This window comes from Anopheles stephensi, chromosome 3, assembly GCF_013141755.1.
Source record: "Anopheles stephensi strain Indian chromosome 3, UCI_ANSTEP_V1.0, whole genome shotgun sequence".
Taxonomy (NCBI): Eukaryota; Metazoa; Arthropoda; class Insecta; order Diptera; family Culicidae; genus Anopheles; species Anopheles stephensi.
The window spans coordinates 2,033,293-2,049,234 of NC_050203.1; the positions used below are offsets into that span (position 1 = coordinate 2,033,293).

At 47.3% G+C, this 15,942-nt stretch overlaps 2 protein-coding genes and 1 long non-coding RNA gene across 15 annotated transcripts in view; 1 reads left to right on the forward strand and 2 right to left on the reverse strand.

Moving 5' to 3' along the window:
* Nucleotides 1–20: 20 nt before the first annotated feature.
* LOC118512166 (U-scoloptoxin(05)-Sm1a) lies at nucleotides 21–3,393 on the forward strand. The gene is made up of 5 exons (XM_036056248.1): nucleotides 21–263; nucleotides 335–522; nucleotides 1,893–2,054; nucleotides 2,470–2,619; nucleotides 2,878–3,393. The coding sequence occupies exons 2-5, from the start codon at nucleotides 471–473 to the stop codon at nucleotides 3,090–3,092; spliced, it is 579 nt and encodes a 192-aa protein (XP_035912141.1). The 5' UTR covers nucleotides 21–263; nucleotides 335–470; the 3' UTR covers nucleotides 3,093–3,393.
* Nucleotides 1,535–2,498, reverse strand: LOC118512167. Its single transcript, XR_004906250.1, has 2 exons — nucleotides 2,233–2,498; nucleotides 1,535–2,180 (listed from the first exon to the last, which is right to left on the reverse strand). It is a non-coding gene; the product is annotated as an uncharacterized LOC118512167 (long non-coding RNA).
* Nucleotides 3,394–3,492: 99 nt separating the features above from the next.
* LOC118512162 (coronin-1C-like) overlaps nucleotides 3,493–15,942 on the reverse strand; it is a 28,576-nt gene continuing 16,126 nt past the window's right edge. For 8 of the 13 annotated variants that reach the window (XM_036056229.1, XM_036056240.1, XM_036056238.1 and 5 more), the window contains 7 exons: nucleotides 7,378–7,584; nucleotides 6,847–7,149; nucleotides 6,448–6,768; nucleotides 5,828–6,377; nucleotides 5,350–5,753; nucleotides 5,078–5,269; nucleotides 3,493–4,974 (listed from right to left, as the gene is read on the reverse strand). In XM_036056229.1, coding sequence (XP_035912122.1) covers nucleotides 4,840–4,974; nucleotides 5,078–5,269; nucleotides 5,350–5,753; nucleotides 5,828–6,377; nucleotides 6,448–6,768; nucleotides 6,847–7,149; nucleotides 7,378–7,584 — 2,112 coding nt within the window. In that variant the 3' untranslated portion in view covers nucleotides 3,493–4,839. Of the gene's footprint in view, nucleotides 4,975–5,077; nucleotides 5,270–5,349; nucleotides 5,754–5,827; nucleotides 6,378–6,447; nucleotides 6,769–6,846; nucleotides 7,150–7,377; nucleotides 7,585–7,951; nucleotides 8,816–13,921; nucleotides 14,286–15,119; nucleotides 15,235–15,942 lie in introns of those variants that run through there. The other 5 variants (XM_036056233.1, XM_036056234.1, XM_036056235.1 and 2 more) reach the window with 3 other exon arrangements.

Consider the following 15,942-nt stretch of genomic DNA (forward strand, 5'->3'; position numbering starts at 1 on the left):
TTCCGAGGCGAACGGTTCATTCTGCTTCCGTTTTCCGTGCAGCTGAAGCTAACGATCTGTCGCACGTGCTGCGTCGGTGAAAACGGTTTAAAATCGCTGTCGGTTGGAAAATTGCCCGCCAAGCCCTTGCGTTCATGATCACCGTTCCAAAGCTCACCTGTCAAAATACGCCTGACAGATCGGTCGATCAGTGATCGTGATCGTGTGCGTTGTTCAGCAGCAGAACAGCCGTAACAGCGGAAGGAAAAGCGTTAATTAAGCACGTAATTATCGCATGGGAGCGTTTGTGTGTTGAAATATAAAGCTTCACGTTGTCCTTTTCCCCTAATTGCAGGTGTTTTAGCCCTTGACAACGGTTGCTAACCACGAACCAGCAAGCAACTCGATAGCAACAAAACACATTCACACACCCACCCATCCGTCTACAGTCGTGTTTCTCTCGCTGTCTCCTATTAAACGTGGAAAACGCCATGAGGCAATTTATGCTGGGAGTGGTTTTCCTGCTGGTCGCCGCTAAAAGTGGTAAGCTGTGTGGTAAAAGTGGTCGAAAGCATGCAAAGGACGACGGGGAAATGAGTCATCTGGTCTGGGGATTTGTTGTTGTTTAGGGTGAGCCGAGCGCGAGACTCGCCCTGTGAGAAGTGAGTGAGTGAGTGAGTGAGTGAGATCGGTAGTGAGATGAGGATCGGCATGCTGTGAGTTAAGACAGGGATTGCTCACTAGTGCACCGCTGCTTTGGCTACTGCCTAATACATTCCGTACGAGTTTGAGGGCCCTTTATTTAGAGTAAAAAAGTAATCAAAAACTGTTGCATGACGCTCTCTTCCTGTCCAAAGATAAGGATTCATTCTCCCGTCATGAGAATGATTCCGATTGGAAGGCACACAAACACACACCCACACACAGAGCCATCGTATGCTGGGCTGATTCATTTAGCAACAATATCCGCTTGCCGGGATTTGGTGTCCTGCCTGTGTTCCTTTTTATCCCCCGTTTTGGTGCAGCTGCCTCCGTACGGCGAACTCTTATCATCGTCCTTCTACCTCAATGGACAATCGAAATATGGTCCAAATATTGATCGGCGGGACGGACAAAAGTGGGAATGCAAATACGCCTCAGAGCTCGTTTTTCTTGCCATGACTGGAGCAAACCGTAGCCAGCGGGTGGCCGAGAGGCAGCCGGTTTTATATTTGACTTTGTTACTTACTTTATGCCAAGCCAAGTTTTGGAGCAGTTTTCTCGTGTTTACTCATTTCGCCCACCAAACGCGAGAAGCCAACGGAAAGCAGCAACGTCAGCGGAAAACAATTCACTGGAAACAAACACAATCGCGGGTCGCGGGACATGCAAGGGAAGGAGGGGAATTCAAAGGAAAAAGCACTTCAAGGGCCACAACGGCTTCTTCTCCTCTGTGTGTGTTGTGCCCAAAAGTATGATTTTCGTCGATAACGCCCGCACTAGCGACGTGTAGAGGCTCTTGCGTGCGAGTGCATTAAGCTGATTAAATCTGCATTTTACTTCCAAATGGGAAGAATTAAATGGGGGAAGGAACTTTATTCCCTTGTTCTGTGCTGGGCGCACAAATTGGTAAGCTGCTTCCGTTTTATCGCTTCACCGTTGCGCGCGTAATCTAGCGGAATGGGTACAAGCATTGGCCCATTAAAATAATCATCACTACTCCAGTGGTTGCAACCAGTTGCTGAAGAGGAAATGCATTTCGGAGCACAGAACAGTGCGGAAGTAACCGTAACAATGAGGCGTGAAAAAAGGATGATAAATTGCCAGCATGCCTGCTGCTCGGTGCTGTGGAGTAAAAGGAGCGGGAGATAATACGTTGCTAACTTTGTCTTTCTCTCTTCTTCGGAATGTAAATCAAACCATTACCGTCCTAGCCGCGGCCATCAGCTGCTACGTGTGCAATACGACCGACTCGACGGCACCGTTCCAGTGCAGCGAATGGTTTGAACGCTTCGATCGGCCCGACCTCAAGCCGGTCGATTGCTCCAACGTGTATGGGGCGAAGTACTGCATCAAGCACATTGGCCGCTTCGAAGGTATATCCATCAGCCACGAACAAAAAAAAAACCCAACAAAACACTAAAATAACTCACGGCTGCATGTGGCTGCCCTTTGTAAAAACCGCTAATCCACTCTCCGCGCTGCTGGTAGAAAGCGAATCCCTTCAACTAATCATGTAATAAGCGACATGAGGCTGATCTTAACCATCGTTACCTTGTATACTAATATCCAATCCTCTCTAACACACGCAAATGCACAGCAATCTGTCGGTAGGATTGCATACATTTGGGCGCTTTTCTGTTCGTTATCCTGTCGATCCTGGCGGAGGTCTCATTTCGTCTGTCTTGTGAAGGGTGTCGGGTTGCATGTAACGATCGGAATTTTAACCTCTAACACAACACACCCACCCACCCACACACACACACACGGTGGTGGTTTCTTGCCTTTCAGCGTACGGTATCCTCTGCTACCAGTGCTCGTCCGCCCACTCCATGTACTGTTCGGACATGCTGGTCGCGGACGAGGCGTCCCCCTTCAAACCGGAACCGTGCGATCACGTGTTCGAGGCAGAGTACTGCATCAAGTCGACGGCAATGCATGGTTCGGTTCCGATTTTCGCTTTCCTGTGTGTCTGCGTGTGTTTCGTTTGTCACCTTCTTCCGTTGCTAACTCACAGTTTCACTGCATGCTTTGATTTGTTTTTTGGTTTGCTCTCTGCGTGTAGCACATTATTCTATTCTCTTCTCACCTGCTTTTGAAGCATGTTGTGCCTTGCTTTTTTCTAGTGCTACAGTGATAGATGATTAATCGGTTTCCTTTTGCTTCATCCACACACGGACGCGCACCTGCCACACACAGATGGCATCGGAGCCAAGCGTTACTGTTCGTCGCGCGATCTGGGCAACTACTGCAACTATGTGCGGAATCCGGGCGATCAGATCGAGTACCGATCGTGCATCTTCACCTGCGACACGGACGGATGTAATGCTGCTCCACGGTCCCAGTTCGTTTCCGGTTCGCTTCTAGCCATCGTGACGACGCTGATGATGATGGTGGTGGTCGCAGCACAGTAGAGAGGTCTCGTCGGTGTAAATGTATTTCCATATCCTTTGGCTCTAGCGAATTGTAGATTGTTTTTTGAATATGATTTTCATCCCTCCGTCCAGATAGTCGTTGCTAGAGAAGTTTTCCATTCCATTTTCCATTCCGTCCATTCCGTTTATCCCGCACATTAGACCACAGCATCTTCGCTATCTGAGCGGGTTTTATATAAAAAAACAACACCACAATATGTTCAAATAATAGGTCTAGGACTAATGATAGAGGTTAGTGAGATATTTTTTTGTAATAAAAAAAGCTCTACACAAAATAAAAGCGTCTTGCAACTATTTTTCCTCGAACCTGGAAGCGCTAGAGAGGATGATTACGGTCGGTTCTTTCGATACGAAGAAAACACTGGTTTTAGTAGCGCTATTTTGGTTTTGTTCGTTTCCATAATTATTTTGCTCCATGCAATTGCTCCATCTAATGCAGGCGGGCCCAAAGTTGGTTGGCTGTAGCGTTTCACATTCTTTAGCAAGGGATTTGCTTGATCCTCAATTGTAGCATTTCGTTAAATTACGCACTCAATCTCACTTCATGACGCTCACACATTTCTTCTTTTCTTACACAAAAGCACACTCACCCTACCCTATCATGCACACAATCTATTGCAAACAGCACAACAAAAAAAAAGGAATTCTCTTTTTGCTCCACTTGATCGGTATACTAAGAACTTTAAAAATATATTATCGTTTTTTACGTTTGAGGAATGGAAAAAACCAAAATGCTTGTCTTTTTGCCGCAAGTGGCGCTCCCTATCTCTTTTTAACGCACGTCTTTGTTTACGTGTACCGCTGATACTACTATTTCCATCGGAGCGAAAGAGATAAATGCTTCTCCACAAAAAGAGAGAATATAAAGAGATCCCTGTGCACAAGGGATCTCCGGGTCTGGGTCTGCATGTGTGTTGTTTGTAAGCGAGCGTAGCGGAAATATTGTATTAACAATGTATTAGTGTAGACTTCACTAATGCGCTTAGTCAAGGTAAAAGACTCCTTACGGGACAGTACCAGCGAAGGCAGGGGACAGTGGGAATATAAATTGCACACAAAACTAATACACACGCAATACGGGTACATACGGGCGTACGCCCGTATCCTTCGGCTGTATAAGCATTCAAAGCTACTATTGCCATAATTGTGCAGGCATTTAATTGTACGTTGCCTCCTTCCCGAGAGCTCATCGTTTCGTTTCGTTTCGTAAGTCGAATCGTTAAAAGCAATTATTGTTACGCACATACAGTGTAAGTATATCAGTGTGTGGCAGCAGCGTTCGGTAGATAGTAGGAAGCGTTTGGCCGCGCGTACGTTCTCCTTCTCTATCCAACATAATGTTCTCCTGCTGTATTGTGCTTTAAATCCAGCAATGATGATACTGTGCGGTGGCATTGGTAACTTCCATCGTGTACCTCCTCTCCCGTCCATCACACTTGCTTCTTACTTGCTTAAGCTATCCTCTCTACTCGATCACGCCAAGAAGCGTACGGCCACAAATACGGCAAACATCGCCGTAACGAACGCTTATCGACGTTCCGCACAAAAAACACACACACACAAACATTCATTTAATAATGAGAGAGAGCGAGATAAAAACACAAGAAAAAATACTACCGCAAAACTGCCGCTTTTCCGAAACGATCACAAATGCCAATCACAATGTGTAATATATATCTCTCGCCCGCATCTCATCCGCATCCTCCTCTCTTCTTGTGCGACGGAATTATTGGTGTTGCTTCAGTTGCTGCTGTAGCCGCTTCACTTCCGCTTCCAGCTCGCGCACACGCTTCTCGGACAGGTTAAGCGTTTTGCGTAGACTCTTGATTTCGTCCGTTTGCTTGTTGAATGCCTTCCGGAGCTGAAACGGAAAGGATACAAAATTTTAGTACAGAAAAGCACGCTTCGGCTTTCGGAGAGAGAGGGAGAGAGAGAGTGCGTTAGATTAAGCCGTTCGCACTGACCTCATTTTCCGAGTTTAGCAGATTAATGTTTTCGAGCGAACTGTTCCGGGAGCTGTTGCGCGAGTTGCTGAGCAGATTGTTTTGCAGGTTGGCAATGTCCTTGTGGTTTGTCGTCTGCTGTCCAAAGATTGCCTGCAGTTGGTGAAACTTTGTACTCTGGTTGGTGGACGTTTTCTGGCTTTTCTCGATAATCTGGTTAGAGACGGGAGAAAACGGTGTTAGACGGTTGGGAGAACACGGGACATGCAAAGACAACGCTGTCGATGGTGTACCGTTTGCGGTCGATAGTCAGGAATGGTCGGTTGCGAAAGGAAGGCAAACTTCTTCGTATTGTTATCCATCTTGCGGTTGTCCAGCAGCTCGTTCTCTTTGTTGATCGAGTGTTGCTGCTGTTGTTTCACGCTCAAGGGATGGTTGTTGTTGCCATTGGTAAGGTTCGATCCGTAAGTACCATTCTGGTGGTGGTGGTGCTGCTGCTGCTGGTGGGTTTGCTGCTGCTGCTGCTGGTGGCTTCGATCGGTTCCATTCGAAATCGATAGTCCAGTGTGGCCATTCGTGTTGGTGCCTCCGTTCGTTTGGTTTCCGTTCGCTAGATGGATGGAATGTGTTCGCTGAATCTTTGACTCCGTGCTGCTTCGGTTCGATTTGCCATTCGACACCTCCATAATCGATTCTCCTACAAAGAAAGGGAAAGGTTTGAGCATCCTTAGAAGCACACACGACCTCTCGACCACCGGCCTCCTATATTACCTGTCTTCATCGACATCAGGATTGGCGAAACGTTGCGACCCTGGAACCACTCCTTCGCGCCGATCGCTGGCACGTTTGCTAGTGTGTCCGGGTAGAGGTCGCTCTGGAACAATGTGGACTTGCGTGGTACGATCATCGAGATGGGTTCGCAGATGTTACCGGCCGCATGCAGCTTGTAGAAGCGGAAAACCTCACACTGGTGTACGTTCATGCCACGCTTCGGCATAAAGCCGAGAGCTTTCTGCGGCTGGCCGGACAGGAATTGGTTCAGATAGTGCACGTACGGCGGTTCGTCTACCACCTCGTAGTACCGGATGTTACCATCCCCCTTGCCAGCTAGGTACACCATGCGTGTGTCGTAGTCGTAGTACGGTGTGACGATACCGCTCGAGCTATCGATCACCTCCTGCGTGAGCGGTTTCCTCAGATCGTGCTGATCCCAGACGGCGTACTGGCGGTCCGAATGACGCGAAAAGCCCGTCGTCAGGATGCGTCCATTGTCCAGAAATACAGCTTTCGAACACTTGGTGCCCATATGACAGATGCCCTCCTGGAGAAAGAAGAGAAGCGATGTAAAGAGTCTGCTTTGGACGAGTGGCAGCCACCAGACCGCCACTTACCGAGACGACGATTCCACTTCGTGGTTCGATCACGCGCAGCTTCTTATCCTTCGACGTAGTGGCAATCATCGACCCATCCCGGTTGATGGCGAGACTGTAGATCATGTCGACGTGGCAATCGATGACGTTCAGCAGCGGACGTTCGGAATTGCCAATGTCCCACACGCACACGGTGTGATCGAAACCGGCGCTCAGCAACACATTCGATGCCGTTGGGTGCCATTCAATATGCAGCACCTTGCGCTTGTGGCCTACCAACTCCGTCACGTAGTTGGTAAGGTTGCTGGCCAATCCTCCTTCCGGGATGTTCCAGATTTTAATCTACAAAACAACAACCCGGACATTAGCCGCTTGAGCATAGGTTTGCTGGTGAAGAGCAGTGGACTCTTTGCAACTTACCGTACAATCATCGGATGCAGACGCAATCGTGTGATCGTCGAAGGGATTCCACTTCAGATCGAGAATCTGACCCGCGTGCCCAATCACCTTGCAGCACTGGAAATCGATTCGGCCGGTCGTGGCGATCGGAATGACAACGAACGTCGTGTCGGCCACTATTGCCAGGAACGTTGGATTGACGGCACAGAAGTTCCCATCGTTGCCGCTGCGCACCACACTGATGTCGGTGTAGCAACACTCCTTTCGAGTTGGCAGACCGTACACGTGCCGGAACTTGGATGGCCGGACACCGCGGAACCAGAGCTGGAATGGAGAACGAGAACCAAAGCATGGGCGATTAGGTTATCTCGATCGACCGATGAAGTTGTGCGTGTTTGATTTCCAGTAAGCTGTACTGATAGGTCAATTAAGTTGACTTGTACACCGCAGGGTTAATGGTTTGCCGACAATGACGTTTCGCTCGCTCGCCCTTATGGGGCGTCTGTTAGTAGATGCTGGATTAGGCCGTTAGATGAAGATGGTTGGGATTACCTGTGTGTTGGTCATGTCGCGCTCGTCACTATCTGCAATGTCGTCGGTGCTTTTGCTGATGCGCTTTTCTTCAACGCCACCTCCTCCACCTGCCCCACCACAACCTCCGCCGCCTCCTGCTCCTCCGTTACCGGCGAGGCCCGTTACACCGCCCGCTTCACAAAGGGCACGTAGTTTCCCGACGAACTCGCTGCGAGTTCCGCCGAACTGATGTCATTATTCAAGGGATTAAACGATTTATATTCCATCATGAGAACAGAACCAAGTATTATGGGAAGAGAAAAGAATAAAAAGGCTAAGAGCTGGACGGATGATATCGGATGTTTGAGGAACAGGGATCGGGCCATTCGTAAGGATATTGAGGGAAATTTGTTGGACGAAGCCATCCAGAAGCCGGGACGCCGGGAAAATCTAACACGTCAACAAAACCAAGACCTCCACAAACCGGCCTTTACACGATTAGTGGCGCTTGAAGCTTCCGATTAAACACATTTAGCTATTAATAACAATCCGCCATGCTTGTGAGACTTTGATTGACCAAACGAAGCGCCGAAACTCCAGCCTTGGCGTCTACCTTAATCGTGAAATCAGAGCTCGATGGTGTTTTACTTCCGAGCCCGGACACACCAGCTAACTCGATTGATGGCGTTGATGAAGATGATGGTGATGGTGATGATGATGAGCTGCTTAGTAGCGGCGTGGAGCAACACAACAGCATCGGACGTGCTCTCTGTGAGACATTCCCGTTAATCTTCGCCCTCCCCCTCTTCCTCCCACCCCCCTTCACCTCTATAGAGGGGTTGGAGATGGCGCAGCTTTTGGGCAGTTCGTTCCTCTAATTCGACACGTCGGTTTCCGCGTGATGATGAGAAACTACGTGCGCTACTGATTAACGACCAAACTAGCCAAACGATCCTCCAGACGGTACATGGACTGACTGACCCGGTGAGGGGGGAGGAAGGGCAAAGATACCTGGGAAGGAAATGAGCCGACTCTTCTCTCCTGAGGCCTTGCTTCGGGCTAAGAAAAGACCGCTCTAGAGAAGGGATAGAGGTTATAGAGAGTGTTTTTTCCCCCTCAAAGATGAACGGGCATGAAATGGGGAAAGGTTCGCCGTTTCTCAGTCATTTGGCGCTTTGTTTTTTTTTGCCACTTGTCTTGCCTTGTACCTCTTCACCTTCTCACGTGCTCATGGGGAGAGGTGATTAAGGGAGGCGCCCGGTATTGCAAAGACCCTCCAGACCTAATGCGTGCTTGCGGGCGTGTGTGCCGGCGCTTTGCCTCCCGAAACATCGAAAAGCATTGCCAAAATAGCAACAAGAAAAATAGCAACTCGAAGAAGGGAATGGAAACAAAAGTTTACAGTAACAACAAAACAACATCTCCAAAGTTCCAAACAAAATCCAAACGATGGGAAGCGCGGAGAAATTAATCCAATCTGCGGAAGATAGAGAGAGAAAAAGAAAAAAAAAAGAAAACAAAAACAAAATAAATAATGAAAACAACAAACATACACGTATGAAATGGTGGAAGAAAATGAACTTTCAAGGCGAGTCAAACAAAATAAAGAAGAGTAAAAATTAAAAAATCAAATCGAAAATTGCGCACGACCTAGGGTTGAAGAATGAGAGAATGAGAGAAAGAGAGAGAGCTACAGAGAGAAGCAAAGAAGTTGCTCCACGTGCTCGAACACATAACCAGATCGTCAATTTGTTGGTGGATCGCCTTTAACTATTGGTGGAGTCCCGAAAGGGATGAAAGTAACCGCAGGTAAATGTGTCTAAGGATGATCAGTCATATGTGTTGCGTGTGTATGCAAAAAAAAGCCTTTATCTCTTTCTCTCTCACTCTTTCCCTCGATCTTTAGAGCTCATCAAAAAAAAAAAGCTTCATGATTAAAAGTAGGTTCAGCTATGTCTAATGCCCCCGACATCGCGATGCTGCTGCTCTTGATGTTAATCTTCCTGTGCCAAGGGTTGCTTCCCCCTTCCTTTCTTCTCCTCACAGGGGGCTGGTGCTGAGCGACATCATACTCACCCCAAATAAAGTAAGCGCCCTCCCCTCCTCCCCCCGCCCGCTATCTTCCGCCTTTCCCCGCGGACGGATTCTCATGCGAGGTTGCATCGTAGTCTACTTTAAATGTTAGTGGCCCCTGATGTTGGCGGGCCTTTTTCTCGGTGTGTTGTCTGTTTGTCCGCAACATACAAAAGACCAGCGGGAAGGGATATGCCGATCAGGTGGTGGTTTTAGAAAGCACCACCATCATTATGATCGGAAGCGCGCCACAGCAGCAGCAGCAGCAGCAGCGGCTCACAGTTCACCAAATAACCATATGAATGTCCAGGGCGATCATGGAAAGTGGCAGGCCGCCGCAAAATGTTTCAGCTGTTCGACACAAGCGGCACGTTTAAATCAGCGGGCCTATCAACTGGTTTATTTGATTTCCACATTTTTTCCCCCTGTTTGGGGGGAAGCTAGTAGAAAACAACAACAAAAGGAACATGCTCCAAAAAGTGGAGTGAAACATTAAGTTCCCCCCCGGGTAATTCCCTATTTCTGCTCTCCAGCTTCCACCGATACGGATGTGCAGAGGTTTCTGAAAGCCTTTTGTTTGATTAAATATGAGCTCTTTCATAGTTTTGCTAATCGAACTTTCCACACACGCGCGGACCTGGACGTGTTAAACTTTAGCTTCAAATTTGCGTTTGTTTGCTCCGGGGATATCGCTTTATCTTCAGCAGGTCCCGGATCGGATAGCAACCCAGCATCGCGCGATCGATAAAGTCCATCGAACGAGATCGCCGATCGGGTTTGTTTACACAACGCCAGGATTATCACTACCGCAACAGTTGAAAGTGAACATCGCCAGAGTGCCATTCGCGTTCATGCAACTTCCAACGGCTGGCCCAGGATTGTCCGCCGGCCTTCTTTATCAAGCCGATCGGTTGTGCGATGCACATGCGAAACCCCGGATGATGTTTTTAGCGCTGGACCGTGATGATAACTGGCTTGCGATGGAGTGGAGATCGCGGCGCAAAAGGAAGCAAAGGAAGAAAAAAGCAGATCAGATGTCTTACACCAACGAACAAGGAAACATTAATCAATTAATAAAAAAAAAATATTCCTCTTTTTTCGGAACGGAACAGGGAAGGATGGATAGCAAATGGATGAACATAAAAAAACAAACCTTCCCAGCGAGCTGCTTCAAGTGGGCTCAAGAGCAAACAGGTAGGAACTATCAATTACATCAGCTGGATCGTTGTGATCGCTTGCGGACAATTCCAACGTTGCACACACACACACACCCGGGGGGCTGCTGACGTAAGGGATGCGCTTTGGACACATTACTAAATCGATAGTGTATGAAAAATGCATAGGAAAAGCAACGAAAACAAAAGCAAGCGCAATGTTTCATCGTGTCGATTTTCCGATAAGCCGAAGCGAATCGGGTGAGGGAGATTTTATGGCTCCTTCAATTGCACCATAGGTCTGTCACGACACAGTATCAGTCTAGGTGAACAACTTAAAAAAAACTTTTGGTTGTTTAAAGAGACTTTTCAAATTTTATATAGTTTTTAGTAACAGATTTTAAGTTACTCATTAACCAAATTTTTATATTTTTGTTTAACTATCCTTTCTTTAATCAAGCAAGGATTGTACAGGAGTTTGATCGCCTAGTAACACCCTCGGTACCACTCTCAAGACAAGCCGGGAGGCCGGATAGATAGTTCAATCAGTAATGCCCTGTTGGAGTTTTAATCCTCCTTCTGGGGGATCCCAAGCTTATTCTGTTAGCAATCATGTACTGAGTAACTCCAAGTCATAGATAAAGCCAAGCCATCAGACGAGAAGATCCCCTCGATAGCGATTGCCATAGAGCCTGATGGTAATGTCGCCCATGCGAACTGTTTACACGTGCAATCAATGTATCATAATCTCAACAGCGAAACCCTGTCATAACCCAGGAACTCTCGGATTTGTAAATGCCAATGACACCAGCGAGTAAAACACAATCTACAAAAAAAACAGGTGTCCCACCGGGCGAGAGTTGCGTGGACCACCACAACTGGAACTCGTTTCAATGAGACACATCGCACCGTTAGTTAGGGCGGCTGTGGCACGGCCCGGTTAAATGGCACATTGACGACACAACCGTTTGACAGCAACAAAATCTAGACCACCAGACCCTGTTGCCGATGGTGGCGCGCGAGCAGATCATGGAAAATGTGAAATTTTACGCCTCGATTCGCACACTAATGACGCAAAAGGCGAAGGGTACGGGAGGGAGGGTTAATCGAAACCCGGGAAGCAGGCACCCTTCGTCCAACTTCCGAAATTGGGAAACTTCACCACTTGCGGCAGGGGTGAGGGGGGGGGGGGGGGGCTTGTGCAAGAGACAGGTATCTCCATTTTGTCTGGCCGATCAACGCTCCACGCCTCGAATCGTCGCCTCGGAAATGATTGGTTCCGGCGGAAGCGAACCCAAAGGCAGCCGGTTCTTCCCGAGGTCTGTCCTGTGGTTTCCCTGAGGTGGACTTGACACCGCGACACCGTAGGGGGATGGGGGGCGAGCTCCCGTTTACTTATCTCTCAACCCCGAGATGGTGGTGTACGACAAGTCCAACCAAACGCGCAACTCAACGCAACAGCGATTAGGGTGAAAGTCGTTCACGGCGTCAGAGGAAAAATCACACCCAGACTTCCACAGAGAGCCCGCGAAGGCCCGGTTTGGGGTCGAAAATCGATAGCGGAGACACCTTATCGCACCCGATGCAGCGCCGGAAAAGGCAATGGAGGCAGGTGAATGTTTTGTTGCTTATTTTGTTGTGTTTGTTTGGCGCGTTCCGAGTGTGTAAATGTGTGGGACAAGTTTTAGGTCCAAACATGGGAGCAACAACTAAAGCGCGGTCTCCACCACGTTCGGTTGCTTAGTCTCGATGACCGCAACGAACTCGATCGATTATCGATTTAATGGCGTGCTTTGCAGAATCACTGCAATATGCACAACAATCCGTGCCATGATGATAGAGAGCGTCCCCCTTACCAATAACCAGTAGAACTATTTAACCTTGCCATCCTTTAGGCTCTCGTCTAACGCTACATCCGCATTGTACACAATGTGCGATAAATTATGACCTACTGCAGTGTGGGAAAGCGCTTTCCCACCCACCAAAAAACCCGACAAACAAACTTTCGCCCCTAGGTACCGCAAAAATAACGTCCTTGACATGATATTCGTTCAACTTTGCACAGCTTCAATGCAGATTTGCAGGTCCCTTTTCCCGTTCCGCAAATTCTTTACACGCTAAACTCCCCATGACACTTACGAAGGGCTGGTAGTATCTTTTTCTCCTGACTTCCGGTTTGCAGGAGCCCTCTTCCTCGTGCTCGTTCGAAGTGGGTCTATTTTTCTTGGCAAACGTTCCAACTAGGACATGTCATTCCACGTCGCCAGGAAAGCAAGACACACAACCGCACATGAACCGAGATGGGATCCGTTGGACTTTACTGTGCTCCCTGCTTTCCCGGAAGCGAGTCCCATTTGCTCTGGATGGCCTTGAAGTGTTGCTGACGTCAAAGTGGAAAAGCGGAGTGGGATGGGGATGCTGGTTTTGGGCGGAGTTGTAGCAAACATTTGGGACAAAATGGAGTCGGTGTAAGGCTATTGTGAAGCAAAGTAGGAAAGGATATTATGAAGGATGTGGTGGTGTTTTACGGGTAAAAGGTTTTCGCACGCAACACCCTTTTTTTCGCTCAAATTTAAAGGTAGCATTTTCACACCATTTGCGCTTTTAGCATGCTCGCTCTGGTCGCTTTCGCTTGATTATTACATTAAATCCTTTGAAGATACGCACATTTGGTAGTCTAATGGAGTGTTAAAGCAGGAAGCCACTTCCTCTAAGAGGTTGCTCAGCAGCCAATGATAAACGAATGACATACATCATACCACGTGGTTTGATGATAGAAATCAACCTCGTTGCGCCGATATAGGCAGCTTTGGAAGATAAATTGAGACATAACAGCAGCAATCGAACGGAGATGCATCTTGGGCGCTTTTTGCTGAGTTGTATAACCAGCTTAATATAATACTGGGGCCAAATAAATAATCGAGGGAGCCATATTCGCACTCTCCCCTTGTGCGGTGTGCTTCCGCGAGTGAAACTGTGGAAAACAAACACACATCCACCTGTGTTAGGCAACCGGCACGCGTTGGAAAAGTAAGAAAAAGGGTACCGCAACAAATTGCGGATGATGTATCACCACAAACAGTAGGCTGAAAGTAATAGTAAATTCAATAAATCTTACGGCAACAGACAGATTTTATGCTCGGTTTATGCTGTTCCGTAAATACGTTCAAATCACAGCATTTAGCAAGCTGTATAGTGCGTTAAGAGGGCGGTTTGGATAGCAATTTGTCAGCAGCAGTGGTGTGAAAACAACCTTTACAATGTAGCTACGTTGCGAATGTAGAATGCAGATATATGGCAGGGATGGAACTGGGGAGGGAAAAGTGGTGGAAAAACTGTTTGAAATGGAAATTTACATTGAACGTCGACGAACGCGTACAAACACTACTCATCGTGCGTTTGTGGCGGTTGATTCTTTGTGCTTTGTATGTTAGAAGGGAAAAGGACCCAGAAGCTCCGGAAGGACACTAATGCGTGCTAATGCGTCTTCCTGCTTCACTCTCGGAACGCTGGCGATTTGCGTTGGCACGTGCGCACGTGCTGCGGAAGACACAGGTGTGAATGGATGGATGACTGTATGCGGTTTGCGGCACTTGTTTCTTTTCTTCTCTTAGCTTTAGCACACTAATAAACGCTTTTCTAAACTTGTTCACACTACTGCATTACGGACATAAAAAAAGCTGTACACAAACACAGAAAATCACACACACACGCGCGCAGCTAGAATGTAGAAAAAAGGATACACAGACACAATGAAAAATTGGCTAGCGATTATTGGAATTCAAGCAATGTGCTCAACATTGCCCCGAATCTGTTACAAGATTGATCAAATATTCAACCAGCAGAGCCTCATAAAAAGCTACCGCTAGCACTTATTTGTCAAGTTGGGTCGATTTTTCCACACGCAATTTTCCTTCCACTTCCACACAAATTTTCCACCCCTATTTTTCCCTCACGAGCGTTCGTACGCCGGTTCGATGTGGCTACGAAAGGATGAGTCACTGCACAAGGACACACGACACAACATCATCGGTCGCGTAAATTCCGATGCATCACCACCACTACTACCACTACTGGTACTATTGCAACTAACATCCACCCACAAGTAGCGTATCCTGTTTTTTTTTTACTACGAACGGTTCTTCATCTATGAACGGGGGAGTTTGATGGTGGGTGTGTGTTGATGCACTCATACCGACACTCGCACACACACACATACAGAACAGGAAAGAAAGAGGCGTGTGGATACGCGTTAAAAGGACGACTGTGAATGAAGATGATTCACTTCAGACACACATTCACTGTTTATTTCGTACTTTGAGATATTTTTATATTAAGAAAATCTCTCCCAGATCTCAAGACACAACACACCGATTCGCATTGAGCAAAAGATGTGCTGTTTTAACTTTCACTCTTCTTAAGCTTAGGCGACATAGCACCGAACGTAGTGTGTCTTTAACGTTTATCAACTGTTTTAGTGAAGTTTGAAAAACCAGTTTCGTGGTGGAAAATCGTTGCACACTATTCGCACAGCACTGATTTGTGAAAACTCACACACTACAACTACACAACTCTCCTCTGCGTGAGGACCTGGTCCACGGGCACGCTACTAGAAACGATCCGAACGCGTCTAACGCCGCACAGCAAGTAATGGTGGAGCGTTGCGAACGAACGCATTTGTTTCTAGCGCTCCGAGTCAGGGGTAGGCAAACTCCCGCTCCATAAGGGCCTTGTGATACTATCTGATTCATGGCGTTCGTTTGCATCAATCCATCCCATCGGACAGGTGTCGGTTTTTCCAACTTGATTTATGAGTTCGTGATTTATATTGACGTTAAGACTGCTAACTTCGAGTATGGTTTATTGCTTGACGCAAGGCAAATTTTCACAAAACTAAGCCTACAAGAAATTCTTCTAGCCTAGAGAAATTCTAGAATTTAGACCAATAATAAGGACTGCCTAGTAATTGAAGAACTCTTGAGCTTAATGCTATAAATTCATCTTAATCATGATTACTGATGATTACTGCGAAAGTATCGAGCAAATATGCGAAACTTAGTTGGGGTTAGTTTGGTGAGTAACAAGTATATACAGCTTTGAGAGATTCACCTTTTAAGAACGGGACTTTCGATTTTTATAAGACGCAAAATTGAAACATTCCATCGCTTGGAATTTTCACCACACATTCGTGATTAAAATGAACATCAAGCCCGGTTTGCCGAACCCTGCCCTGCTTATATACCAGCACACTCTTTCTCGCGCTTTGATCATTTTCACGAGAGACTCTCCAGGGTGAGAAAGTCGTGAAAAATGCTCTCACTCACAATCGCACGCACAATCGCCAAACGAGAGTGAAATGATTTATCTCCTTGGACTT

Bases quoted from the DNA above. Each gene is read 5' to 3' on its own strand.
- LOC118512166 (XM_036056248.1), top strand. From the start codon at position 471: ATGAGGCAATTTATGCTGGGAGTGGTTTTCCTGCTGGTCGCCGCTAAA. The intron at 523-1,892 runs GTAAGCTGTGTG...TTACCGTCCTAG, and splicing joins GCTGGTCGCCGCTAAAAGTG to CCGCGGCCATCAGCTGCTAC. The intron at 2,055-2,469 runs GTATATCCATCA...CTTGCCTTTCAG, and splicing joins GCACATTGGCCGCTTCGAAG to CGTACGGTATCCTCTGCTAC.